Raw genomic sequence first — 13,551 nt, 5'->3', positions numbered from 1 at the left:
ACTTACACTGAATGGTGCCCCTCCCCGTTAAAACTTATTTACACGTTAAATTTAAGGTTAATGATTTTAGCCAATAATCGGGATTATTACGACAGTCTATGGGGGTGCTGTATCTCGTAGCTGCTGCACACCTAAGCGATTTTAGCCTTTTATCACCTTTAAAGGGGAGCATCACCTGTCCTTGCCCTCCTCGCTCCTAGCCCCAGATGTCCAATTGCCCGCTCACTTCCCCCACCCCCATCCCACAATCTAACTCCCAATGCAGCAGCAGGGATGCAGTGTTGCCGGAGTTCAGTGCAGCGCAGCTCCAGCATCTGATCGGGCTGCTTCGTAGTCACCCTGGTAGTTCGTGTTGAGGGCTCAATGCGGGAGCAATGGCTGACTTCATTACCCATAATCCCTCATGCAGCTGGAACCACTCTGCGTTTCCCAGGTGCAGTGACGCTGGCAGACTAACATTGTGATATCTCACAGCCACTGCACAAAGATGAAAATGTTTCTCATAATTCATAGTACATTAAAGCAGGGATCCTTGAAAATCCAGGGCCTGTAGTATATGCTACTTCAACTACTACTTTGATCTGGTCCTGCAGCCGGGGAAACCAGGGCCAGGATTTGTGGAAGTGTTGAACCAACAGTACTTCAAGTTCTTACTAAATCAAGCTGAAGTGGTACAGGAGAATAAACCAAGTCCTATTTGCTTCATCTCATGAAGTGTGAAAAATACATCTGTGAAGTGGGAATCAGCAAGGTGGACCCATCAATGGAAGATATAGAAACCATTCTGAATACATTGATATAGAAATGGGAAGGTAGAGCTGACTATTATAGCTGCAAAGGAAGGCACTGTTGGTCGGGTGGATGGGCAAATGAAGCTGTAGAGAGAAAGACCAACCTGGTACAAAAACTCTAGAAGCCCAAGAGGTAGTTGTAAAGGGGAAGTTTGGAGAACAGCAACAACAAAATTACCTTCATTAATTATCTACAGTTTCTAACTAATCTTATAAATAATTTGCAGCACTGCATGTTCATGATGACAACCTTGAAATGTTTTCAAACTTTTGAATCCCAAACCATGTATAAATCCCTGCTAAATGAAATGTGTATCCTTGATAAAGACTACAGGCCTGCTAGAATACCAACTAGTAATGAAGAAGCTACAATATTATCTCTCTCTAAGAGGTTTAAGCTTTCTTCTTTGTGTAATAAATGGCCTTTAGCGATTGTGTGGAGGATAGTGGACTCTGTATCTCCCAAGATTAACCTTCACCTTAACTTGTTCACAAGTGATTTCCATTGGCACTGCTGAGTGTGAGATGCCTGAAGAAAACTGAGGTCCTCCATCAGCCAGCTCCCCACCATGACTACCAGCCCCCCCACATCTCCATCGGGCACACAAAACTCAAAACGGTCAACCAGTTTACCTATCTCGGCTGCACCATTTTATCAGATGCAAGGATCGACAATGAGATAGACAACAGAATCGCCAAGGCAAATAGCGCCTTTGGAAGACTACACAAAAGAGTCTGGAAAAACAACCAACTGAAAAACCTCACAAAGATAAGCGGATACAGAGCCGTTGTCATACCCACACTCCTGTTCGGCTCCGAATCATGGGTCCTCTACCGGCATCACCTACGGCTCCTAGAACGCTTCCACCAGCGTTGTCTCCGCTCCATCCTCAACATCCATTGGAGCGCTTTCATCCCTAACGTCGAAGTACTCGAGATGGCAGAGGTCGACAGCATCGAGTCCACGCTGCTGAAGATCCAGCTGCGCTGGGTGGGTCACGTCTCCAGAATGGAGGACCATCGCCTTCCCAAGATCGTGTTATATGGCGAGCTCTCCACTGGCCACTGTGACAGAGGTGCACCAAAGAAAAGGTACAAGGACTGCCTAAAGAAATCTCTTGGTGCCTGCCACATTGACCACCGCCAGTGGGCTGATATCGCCTCAAACCGTGCATCTTGGCGCCTCACAGTTTGGTGGGCAGCAACCTCCTTTGAAGAAGACCGCAGAGCCCACCTCACTGACAAAAGGCAAAGGAGGAAAAACCCAACACCCAACCCCAACCAACCAATTTTCCCCTGCAACCGCTGCAACTGTGTCTGCCTGTCCCGCATCGGACTTGTCAGCCACAAACGAGCCTGCAGCTGACGTGGACTTTTACCCCCTCCATAAATCTTCGTCCACGAAGCCAAGCCAAAGAAAGAAAAAGAAAAGAAAAAGGAGGCTGTTGTGTCCAGCTGTCACAAGACAGAGTGTTAGCACCAGTTCTGCCCACTCCCTCCAAGCATACTGCTACAATTGCAACCCAAACATTTGAGATTATAAAGAACAGTGGAGCCAGCACAAATCACTATAGTACACCTCTGGCCACAGGCCTCCAAACAAAAAAGCAACCCTCCACTACTATCATAGAACATTGCAGCACAGTTCAGGCTCTCAATGTTGTGCTAAACTATATATTCCTCAAAACACATTAAACCATTCCTATATCTTAACCCTCTATTTTTCTTTCATCTAAGTCTCTCAAATGCCAATAATGATTTAGACTCCACTACACCCCTGGCAAGGCATTCGCGGCACCCACAATTCTATATATTAAAAAAAATTAACCCTGATGTCTCTCATAAACTTTCCTCCCTTCAATTTTTAGAGACATTCCCTGGTGCTTGTTTATTCCTGCCCTGGGAAAAAGGTGCTGGTTGTTCACCTTATCTTTATCTATCAGAATCTTGTGGACCTCTATTGTCTCCTCTAATCCTTCTTCACTCCACGAGAAAATTCCCAACTCTGCTAAAATTGCCTCATATGACTTATTTTCCAATGCAGGCAATATCTTGGCCATTCAATTCTGCTCCTTCTCCACAGCTACCAGAAAGTCATAAGGCATGGAATCCATCTTGTAATGAAGTGACCAGAACTGAACAGAATACTCAAAGAGTAGTCTCACTAGTGATTTGTAGAGTTGCAACATGACCTATCAATTCTTGAATTCAATCCTCCTATTAATGAAATCAAGCACCCTATGTATGGATTTGGACCACAAGGTCCCTCTGTTCCTCCACACTTAAGTTTCTGACTATTAACCCTGTATGCTGCCTTCAAGTTTAACCTTTCAAAATGTATCACCTCACACTTATACGGAACGAACTCCATCTGCAACTTTTCACCCAACTCTGCATCCTGTCTATATCCATTTGTAACCTATGACAACCTTCAACACTATCCAACACTTCTCCAACCTTTGATTCATTCTTGAACTTACTGACCTATCTTTCTGTTTTTACATCTTGGTCATTGATTTTTTTTAAAAATTATTAAGAGCAGGGGTCCCAGAACAGATTTTTGCAGAACTCCACTAGTCACTGACCTCCAGGCAGTATACTTTCTTTCCACTTCTACTCTCTGCTTTCCACATGCAAGCCAATTTTTAATTCACACAGCCAAGATTTCATGGATTCCATACCTTATGATTTTCTGAATGAGTCTCTCATGGAGGACCTCATCAAATTTTTTCCTAAAATCCATTTAGACCATATCCATTGCCCTATCTGCATCAATTTCTTTTGTTACCTCCTCAAAAAATTCAATTAGCTTATGAGGCAAAGCTTCCCTTCATAAAGCCATCCTGATTAGAGTGTATCTCTTCAAATGGTCATAATTCTTGTCCTTAAGAATCCTCTCCAATAGTTTGCACACTACTGACGTAAGAGTAACCAGTTGATATTTCCCAGTATTCTTCCTGTTACCTTTTTTAAACAAGGGAAGCACATTTGCCATTCTCTAATTTTCCAGTACATCCCCTGTGGGTAAGGAGGACCCAAAGATCAGAGCTATGCCTCAGCTATCTCCTCCCTCCCCATAGCAACATCAGGTATTTTGTGTCTGGCCCTGAAGACTTGTCAATGTTTTTAAGAAGATCCAACACTTCCTTAATCTCACCATCATCCAGCACATTTTATTCTGATCTCACCCTGATCCAGGTCCTTTTCTCTGGTGAATACAGAAGCAAAGTATTCATTTAGGACCTCCCAAACTCTTCCACCTCCAGGCACATGTTGCCTCCTTTATCTGTTAGTGGTCCCACCTTCATTGTCATCATTTTTCTGTTCTTCATATGCACAGAATACATTGGGCTTTTCCTTAATCTTACATGCCTTCTCATGTACCCTTTGTGCTTTCTTAAATCCTTTCTTTAGTTCTTTCCTGGCTACCATATAATTCTCATGAGCTCTTCCCATTTCTATCTAATGTATAATTCCTCCAATTTCTTAACCAGTTGCCTCACCTGTTTTGTCAACCACAGTTCCCTTTCCTTCCATCTTTTCCCTTTTTCAGTGGGTCAAATCTAGCCTGAACCTTGCACAAGCAGTCCCTAAACATCCTCCACATTACTTTTGTGCTTTCCCTGTTTAAAAAAAAATCTGTTCCCAATTTACTCACCCTAGTTCCTGCCCCACCCAATCATAATCATCCCTTAACCAATTGAATACTATAATTTTGTCTGCTTTTATCCTTATCCACAGCTATGCTCAAGCTCAGGGAATTGCAGTCACTATCACTGAAATGCTCCCCGGTGAGAGGTCAGCCACCTGATTGGATATATTACCCAGTACTAGATCCAGTATGGCCTTTCCTCTGGTTGGCTGTTCCCCATACTCTGTCAGGAATCCTTCTTGGACACACCTAACAAATTCTGCTCTATTGAAATCTCCCTTAACAACCTTGGAATTTTTGCACCATTCCAAAATCAGCCTAATTATCTGTTCGTTGATGACCCAAGGGATATTTGGGGGCTTATAGACTACTCCCAGGGCAGTGATTGCTCCCTTCCTATTTCTGACTTCCACCCACACAGTTTCAGTAGACACTCCCTTTACAGCACATCCTTTTCTATAGCCATGATTCTATCTCAAATGCTACTCTGCCTGCTTCTCCCCCACCCACCCCCCTTTCCATCTTAGCTCCTATCCTATTACTTTTAGAACCCCTAAACTCTGGTAGTTGTATCCTATGATTCCTTCCTCTAAAGCAGTCTTGACTCCATTTCACCAGCTCATTTTGGATCCAGAAGATCTCATTTTCCAAAGTCCTTGGCTCAAGTTCATATATACAAACTCCACCACCTTCCCCTCATTTGTCCTCTTGCTTACTCTTCTAAAAAAATCTATCAGACTCATAAGACACCATCTTCCATTTACAATTTAATGCTGACTATCAAAATGCTGGTAGAGCCTGTTCCTCAGAATCCCCTCCAGCAACTTTCCAAATACTGAAAGGCTCACTTATCTGTCGCTCCTAGGCCTGTCATTGCTGCACTATTTAAATAGAAGTGCAACATTAGTAATCCTTCAATCTTCTGTTACTTCCCCAAAAGCATTCATACTTTCGTCTCTTGCTTCCCACAAGACCAAAGATAAAAGTTCAGCAGCATGAGAGGGAGAATTATCTTCCCATTCTCTGAGGTGCCTCAGATTATCTTCAGTATTAGATGAAATTCCCATATTATACTTTTTATCCTTGATTTTGTGCATCAACATTACTCCAAGGACTCCATTTACTTACTTTAAATTAGGTTGACACAAACAGGTCATGAAAAATTGTGTTTGCTTTGATATTCTGTGCCTTTTGATATCCTTATAATGTTGAGTTTTATTTTGCAATCTCTTCCTTTAAAAAAAGGTTACTAATAACAGGTCATGATAAACATTTGATCCAATAGTAATCCATTAGAAAAGACCCTTACAACCAAAAAAAACCTTGATTAAAAATTTTAGTGGAAGAGTTTGGCTTTTCTTTTTGGTTTGAATGACCAAGATTATCTTTATGCTATCATCTTCATGGAAGAGTATTAGTGGAGAGCATTGTAGAAATGGGCACTGTGGTTATAACCATATAATCATATAACTATATAACCATATAACCACTTACAGCACAGAACAGGCCAGTTCGGCCCTACTAGTCCATGCCGTAGCAAATCCCCACCCTCCTAGTCCCACTGACCAGCACCCGCTCCATACCCCTCTAGTCCCCTCCTATCCATGTAACGATCCAGTCTTTCCTTAAATGTAACCAATGATCTCACCTCGACCACGTCTGCCGGAAGCTCATTCCACATCCCCAACACCCTCTGCGTAAAGAAATTTCCCCTCATGTTCCCCTTATAATTTCCCCCTTCAATCTTAAACCATGTCCTCTAGTTTGAATCTCCCCCTTTCTTAATTGAAAAAGCCTATCCACATTTACTCTGTCTGTCCCTTTTAAAATCTTAAACACTTCTATCAAGTCCCCTCTCAACCTTCTACGCTCCAGAGAAAAAAGCCCCAGTCTGCACAACCTTTCCCTGTAACTCAGACCCTGAAATCCTGTCAACATTCTCGTGAACCTTCTCTGCACTCTCTCTATTTTGTTTATATCTTTCCTATAATTTGGTGACCAAAACTGTACACAGTTCTCCAAATTTGGCCTCACCAATGCCTTGTACAATTTCATCATAACCTCCCTACTCTTGAATTCAATACTCCGATTTATGAAGGCCAACATTCCAAATGCCTTCTTCACCACACCATCTACCTGAGTATCAGCCTTGAGGGTACTATTTACCATAACTCCTAAATCCCTTTGTTGCTCTGCACTCCTCAATTGTCTACCATTCAATGTATATGACCTATTTAAATTTGCCTTTCCAAAATGCAGCACCTCACATTTATCTGTATTAAATTCCATCAGCCATTTCTCAGCCCACACCTCCAGCCTTCCTAAATCACCTTTTAATCTACAGTAATCTACCTCATTGTCCAATCTAATGAGTAGTCCAGAGATCATTTTTTCTTTTAAGAACAAATGTTTGTTCTTCAGACAGGCAAGGAGAATGCTGCACAAATATTCCACTTAGATATCAATTTTATAAAATTGCATGTGTTGCCATAAGACATTATGACATAATCCAGATGTTTGTGTAAATTAATAGACACAGCATTCTAAAGTTTTGGGGAGGGAAGGGAAGTTTTGGTTTGCTGAAAGAAATTGATGCTACGTCATTCAAGGAAATGTTTGCAAATAACAAATTCAAAATTACAACAGAGAACAATTTAAAATGACTGATAATAAACAAGCTCACTGTGAGCACTAATGACAAAGTCAATAATGAAGTACATATATGTGAAGTATTTTTCAAGTAAATCGCTGGGAGATTTTATGCAAAGAATTGCACTGTGGGAGCTACTCAGCATCTTAAATTCATTCTCCATCACTGGTTCACTGTGCCTGGAGAGTGGAACCTCTAAAAAAAATGCCAACAGCAGGTTTTCAACAATTCTTTGGCAGTTCCTCCTAAACTCGTAATCTCAACTAGCTAAGAGGATAAGCAAACACAGGGGAATTTCACTATCTGCAGATGGGTTTAAATCGTAGAAATTGCTCTCTAAAAAATCCTTCAAATGGGCAGCATGGCTGGTGCAGCAGTTAGTGCCATGCTTTTACAGTGCCAGCGATTGGGACTGGACCAGGCTTCGAATCCCATGCTGTCTGTAAGGAGTTTGCATGGTCTCCCCATGTTTGTGTGGGTTTTCTCTGGGAGCTCTGGTTTCCTCCCACCATTCAAAAAAATGTACAGAGGTGTAGGTTAATTGGCGTAATTTGGGTGGCACAGATTCATTGGTAGAAATGGGCTGTTACCGTGCTGCAGGTTTTCAAAAAAAACTTTAAAGACATGCTAGTCAAGTCAAATCAAGTTTATTATTATCTGATTGTACAAGTGCAACTTGACGAACCAGCTTTCTCCAGTCCTTAGAGCAAAACATGCAGACACAGCCAGATATTACATGCATACAGAAAAATAATACATATGCAGGGAAAACGTATTTTATCTATTGAAATAAATAAATATTGCTTTTTACATACGAGGGTCTAGGATGGTTAGTGCAAGCAGTTCCGTTAGTCATTCAGCATTCTCATTGCCTGGGGGAAGAAGTGAGAATGCTGAATGACCAAAGGAACTGCTCAGCAGCATCTCGGGAAATTAGTTCCCTGCTCATTCACTAAAATCTGGCTTTTCCTACTCTCACCCTCAATAACTTCTTCTTTGGCTAATCCCACTTTCTATAATCAAAGGTATAACCATGGGTTCCAGCTATGCTTTTAGATATGTGGATGTACAGAGGCAAGGCTCCTCAACTCTTCCTCTGTTACAATGAGGACAAGATCAGTGCTGTCTCTTGCACCAATTATGAAATTATCAACTTTACCCACTTTGCTCTCAACTTGCACCCTGTACTCAAATTCACTCAATCCATCTCTGGCATCACTCTCCCCTTTCTTGATGTCACCATTTCCTTTCCAGGGGAAAACTATCTCAGTTATCTTTTATAAGCCCGTTAAAACCACAGGTGTACCTTAACTACATCTCTTCCTACCCTGTTTCCTGTAAGGATTCTATTCTTTTCTCTCAATTCCTCTCTCTCTGCTGCATCTGCTCCCAGGATAAGCTCTTCCATTCCAAGTATCTGAGATGTCCTCCAGCAAATCTGGCTTCCCCTTTTCTGCCATAAACTCAGACCCCACCAGCATCTCCTCTATTTCTCGCACATCTGACGTGCCCATTTGCTCACTCCAGGTGTAACAAGGACAGGATTCTAATTCACCAGCCTCTGCAATTTCTATCACCTACAATGGGATCCCACCACACATCTTACCCTCCCCTCTCCACAGGGACTGCTCCCTCCCCAAATCCCTCGTCCACTGATCCCTTCAATTGCTCCCTTGATACTGACCCATGTGACCACAAGAAGTAGTCTTTTACACCTGAAATTTCTGAAAAAGAAAGACTCTGAAAGTAGCTACTCCCATCAGGAAAGATATACAGGAATATCAGAGTAAGAACCAGGCTGTGAAACAGCTTCTTACCATGAACAGTGAGACTGCTGAATGGCTCATTAACTGCTTATACAGACCAACTGAGACTCAATTATTTAACCATCTTTAAATATTTTTGTATATGTATATATGTACTCCATATGCATTGTTTGTTTGTATGTGTGTCTATGAGTTTTTGCATAAATTTTGTATCATGGACTGGAGAATGTTGTTTTGTTGGGGTGTACTAATTTCACCTCCGTATCACTTCACTTGTGAATCCCCAGGGGTAATTTACTGCAGCCCCTTGATTAGCCAGGGCATCAAAAGTTATGGGGAGAAGTTAAAGCAGTGGGGCTTTGTGGGAAAATGGAGCAACTCATGACTGAATGGTGAGGCAGATTTGATGGGCTGAATAGTCTATTTCTGCTCCTATGTCTTATGGGGAGACTGGGAGATCATTTCATTGAGCACCTTTGTTCTGTCTGCCGCAACAATAAGGATCTTCCAATGACCAACCGCTTTAATTTCACTTACCACTACCACACTGACATGTTTGTCCATGACCTCATGTACAGCCAAATTGAGGAATCCATCATATTGGAGGAGCAACTGTATGGCAGTCTCCAATCAGATGGCATCAATATTGACCTCCAATTTCTGTTAACCCGCTCCCTTAAATCTCTCTTTTCCTATAACTCTCTCCTTCCCTCCAGTTCTCCATCCCCTTCCGTTACCTCCAATCTTGGCCCTTTGCGCTCACTCCCTATTGCTTCTATTTCTTTCTCTTCCACCCTCCCACTTGTATCCACCTATTAGCTCTAGTGGTTCTGCCCTTCCCCCCTACCCCCATCTTTTTATTTAGGCAACTGCCTTTAACTTCCTTTGGGTGCTGCATGGCCTGCTTAGTTTCTTGTGCACCATTGAATACTTTCCTACCATGTTCACACAAAAGGAAGATGAAGAAAAACATGATAAATATCAGAAAATGCCTGTCTCAATGGCAATTCTAAGGATGAAGATGAGCAGGAATATGATATTAGCTAAAACTCTACATTTCTGAAAGCGTTTGAGTGCCTTAGTTAAATGACCAAACTCAGAACAAAGACAATCTTTTTCTACGCAACTTCGTATTACATTAAAGCTTTCTCGTTGACCCCAGGAAGAATGCCAATAAAATTCGCCACTCTAATCATATTCTGAATGGCTCAAATTTTCAACTTAAATATGAAATTCTTTTATGTATTATCCTTGTGTTCAGAGCAGAATTTAAGCACTGACTTTTACATGAAAGATCATAGCCCTGGTCTACTTGCTCTCCTGCTCCCTTACTTTGACCCACTCTCTGGATTGTGATCAAAGGACAAACATGGAAACAAGCAAATTTGGAGCAGGAGTAAGCCATGGTCCCTTTGAGACAGCACAGTTGTACAATACCCAATACAGTACCTGATTTTAATCTCAACTTCACATTCACCCTGTCAAGATCTCATAGGTTTTAATCAAGGCCCCAATTGAAAGATAATACCTAAAATACAACATGGAAATTATTTTTAAAAATACTTTAATTTATTTATGAATATAATGCAGGGATGAATTCAGAAATCTATTTTCAACTCTTGGCAAAAAAATAAATCAATGCATGTAAAAAAAATCCACTGTATAAAATAAATGACTGCACAACGACTTGCCAACACTTCTAAATTTAAACCCCGGGGAAGATATGCAGTACTGCGTTTCAAAGGGGTTGGAGCAATCATTTAAAATCCATTAATAGAGCTCCCGAAGCTGGCTGTCGTGCAATAACTCACCATGAATTAAGAGCGGACTGCATGACAGCCGAAAAGAGAAAGATGGAAGTGGCAGCATCTTGTTCTGATAATAAGCTTCTAATCAGCTTGGCACAGTATTTGATCATCGCATCCGTTTGCCTCCCTTTCTTGTGTTTTACATTGTACATGGTAATAAAGCTGCTGAAGTTATTGTTCACCAACTTGCACAATGTGCCCGACAATAGCATTAAGAAATAGATCTTGAAGATCTAACGGGGGGGGGGGGGGGGGGGATCCAGAGATACTATAGCTATTAAACACGTTTTCTCACCGACAAACAAGATGTGAGCCGTGCATTGCAGCTTCCGCGACATGGCTGGCTGTTGATCCCAAGAACCTTGCAAGTTTCTTTTGTCCGGTCCGGAGAGAAATTAGCGACAACAACAAGTGCTGCCTGGCCCGTTTGACTGCAACTCGCTGGATGACAAGTTCTGTGGGACTCGGTCAGGGTAGGAATTACGAGGAAATCTTCAGGCATTTCCTGTTTGCCCTTGATGACAAAGGATACAACCCGACTCCACATTCTCTGCGCTCAGATTGATGAGCGGACCGCGCGATGTATATAAATGGACTGTGGCTGGAGGGAAGCCGCGCATTCAACTTCGCCCACATGTTCGCATCAAGGGCTGAGCTCCAAACGGCGCCCGGGTCTTTCTTCTAACGAGAGTTCAGTAAACCATCAGCGGACCACAAGGTTCACGTTAAACCAGCTCTCCGCTGTTCAATAAAAGCCCCCCAAGGTTCCTCTCCGACCTTCAAGGGATCGCTGTTCAGAACTAATAACAAATGCCGCCTACCTTCCAAGGAGGACGGACTCTTCTTCAAGCAGAGGAATTTTATTTTTATTTCCTCTCTCCCTGGACTGGTTCCAGAGGATGAAGATTAAACAGAAACGTCGCCCCTTTGAAGAAGCGCTTGAGCTTTCACAGATTTTTTTCATTTTTAAAATCCATCTACCCGGGGCCACAAAAAAGACCTGTTTGCAATGTTGAAACACCATTCTTTTTGGCACAAAGGAGGATTTTTTTTGTCGAAAAGGTGCAATTTACAATGTCCTGCCATGAAACTCAACTGGCACTTTTGACAAGATAACCGGGTTTTCTTTTTGCTGTTGTTTGCATATGCCGAAGTGTTGGGAACTCTAGAGCGGCAGCCTCGGGAACATCTGGGCTCAGCTCCTTCTCCGCTCTGGATGGCTTTGGAATCTTGGGCAGGACTTGGGGATTCTGCCACAGGGGGGGACAGACGGAATGGTTGGATGATTGTATGCTCTCCTCCTCCTATTCCGTTGGGGAGACTTAAAATACTCAGTAATTATAATATTGTCTCTGAAGTTCTATTTGCTGCAGCCTAATAGATAGGCAAGATCTACAACGGGGTGCATGAAATTACCCCAGTTCTGAAAGAACCAATAAAGATAAAGGCTAGGTAGATAGCTAGGTATTCACAGTTACATTTTGTGCCAAAAAGAATGGTGTTTCAACATTGCAAACAGGCCTTTTTTGTGGCCCCAGAATCATTTTTGGTCAGGGTATTCAGGTGAGGTTCAAGAACCTGATAGCTTTTTGTGATTTTATTTAATACCTGGTTTAGATCTTCCCAAAACTTTTCCACATGCCCAAATTGCATGTACTGTTGTTCCCATTTCCTTCTTACAGCAAAAACATCTGTTGGGTCCCATTTATTTAACTTTTGGGGCTTGGTGTATAGCCTGTGTAACCAATTATATTGTATCATGCGTAACCTCGTGTTTATTGTATTTCTCATAGTTCCAGAGCATAGCTTTTCCCATGTTTCATTCTTTATCTTTATGTTTAGATCTTGTTCCCATTTTTGTTTAGGTTTACAGCTTGTTTTCTCATTCTCTTTCTCTTGCAATTTGACGTACATGTTTGTTATAAATCTTTTAATTATCATCGTGTCTGTAATCACGTATTCAAAATTGCTTCCTTCTGGTAACCTCAGTCTGTTTCCCAATTTGTCCTTCAAGTAGGTTTTCAGTTGGTAGTATGCAAACATTGTACCGTGAGTTATACCGTATTTGTCCTTCATTTGTTCAAAAGATAATAATATATTTCCCAAAAAACAATTTTCTATTCTTTTGATCCCTTTTCTCTCCCATTCTCTAAAGGAAAGGTTATCTATTGTGAAAGGGATTAGTTGATTTTGTGTCAATATTAATTTTGGTAGTTGATAATTTGTTTTATTCCTTTCTACGTGAATCTTCTTCCAAATGTTGAGCAGATGGTGCAGTACTGGTGAATTCCTATGTTGTACCAGCTTTTCATCCCACTTATGTAATATATGTTCAGGTACTTTCTCCCCTATTTTATTTAGCTCTAATCTGGTCCAATCTGGGTTTTCCCTTGTTTGATAAAAATATGATAGGTATCTTAATTGTGCTGCTCTATAATAAAAATAACATACAATTTAAGAAATAACATCACAGTATTTGAACAAATTTGGGAACCATACGTGGAACACAACAGAGAAGTCCTACCGCGGACCTCCACCGACTAAAATGACAGAAGGAGAATAAAACGAAATGAACTGACCCAGAATGTAAAAGTAGATGACACAAATTTCTTGTTTATTTTCATTGTGTGATGACATTGTTTAATGGGTTTAATGTATCATATAGGTTGAACGTTGAGTGGGTGGGGAGGGGGGGTGGTGAAGGAGGGAGGGAAGGGAGAAAATGACACTGAGTATATTCAAGAGGGAAATGTTTGTGTGTATTTTGGTCAGTATGGTTCATAGTGTGAAAAATTTATAAAAAAGAACCTGATAGCCATTGGATACATGGCTCCTTCCTGGATACCTGCTGCATCTTGTTATATATGATAATAAAGTTGAACTT

At 41.5% G+C, this 13,551-nt stretch overlaps 1 protein-coding gene across 1 annotated transcript in view; it reads right to left on the bottom strand.

Moving 5' to 3' along the window:
* Positions 1-11,469, bottom strand: part of itga1 (integrin, alpha 1) — a 285,994-nt gene extending 274,525 nt beyond the window's left edge. Inside the window, exon 1 of the mRNA XM_069924322.1 lies at positions 10,963-11,469. Coding sequence (XP_069780423.1) covers positions 10,963-11,005 — 43 coding nt within the window. The 5' untranslated portion in view covers positions 11,006-11,469. The remainder of the gene's footprint in view (positions 1-10,962) is intronic.
* Positions 11,470-13,551: the final 2,082 nt, after the last annotated feature.

The sequence above is a fragment of the Narcine bancroftii genome, chromosome 3 (genome assembly GCF_036971445.1).
Source record: "Narcine bancroftii isolate sNarBan1 chromosome 3, sNarBan1.hap1, whole genome shotgun sequence".
Taxonomy (NCBI): domain Eukaryota; kingdom Metazoa; phylum Chordata; class Chondrichthyes; order Torpediniformes; family Narcinidae; genus Narcine; species Narcine bancroftii.
This window is presented reverse-complemented; position numbering and strand designations above follow the sequence as displayed.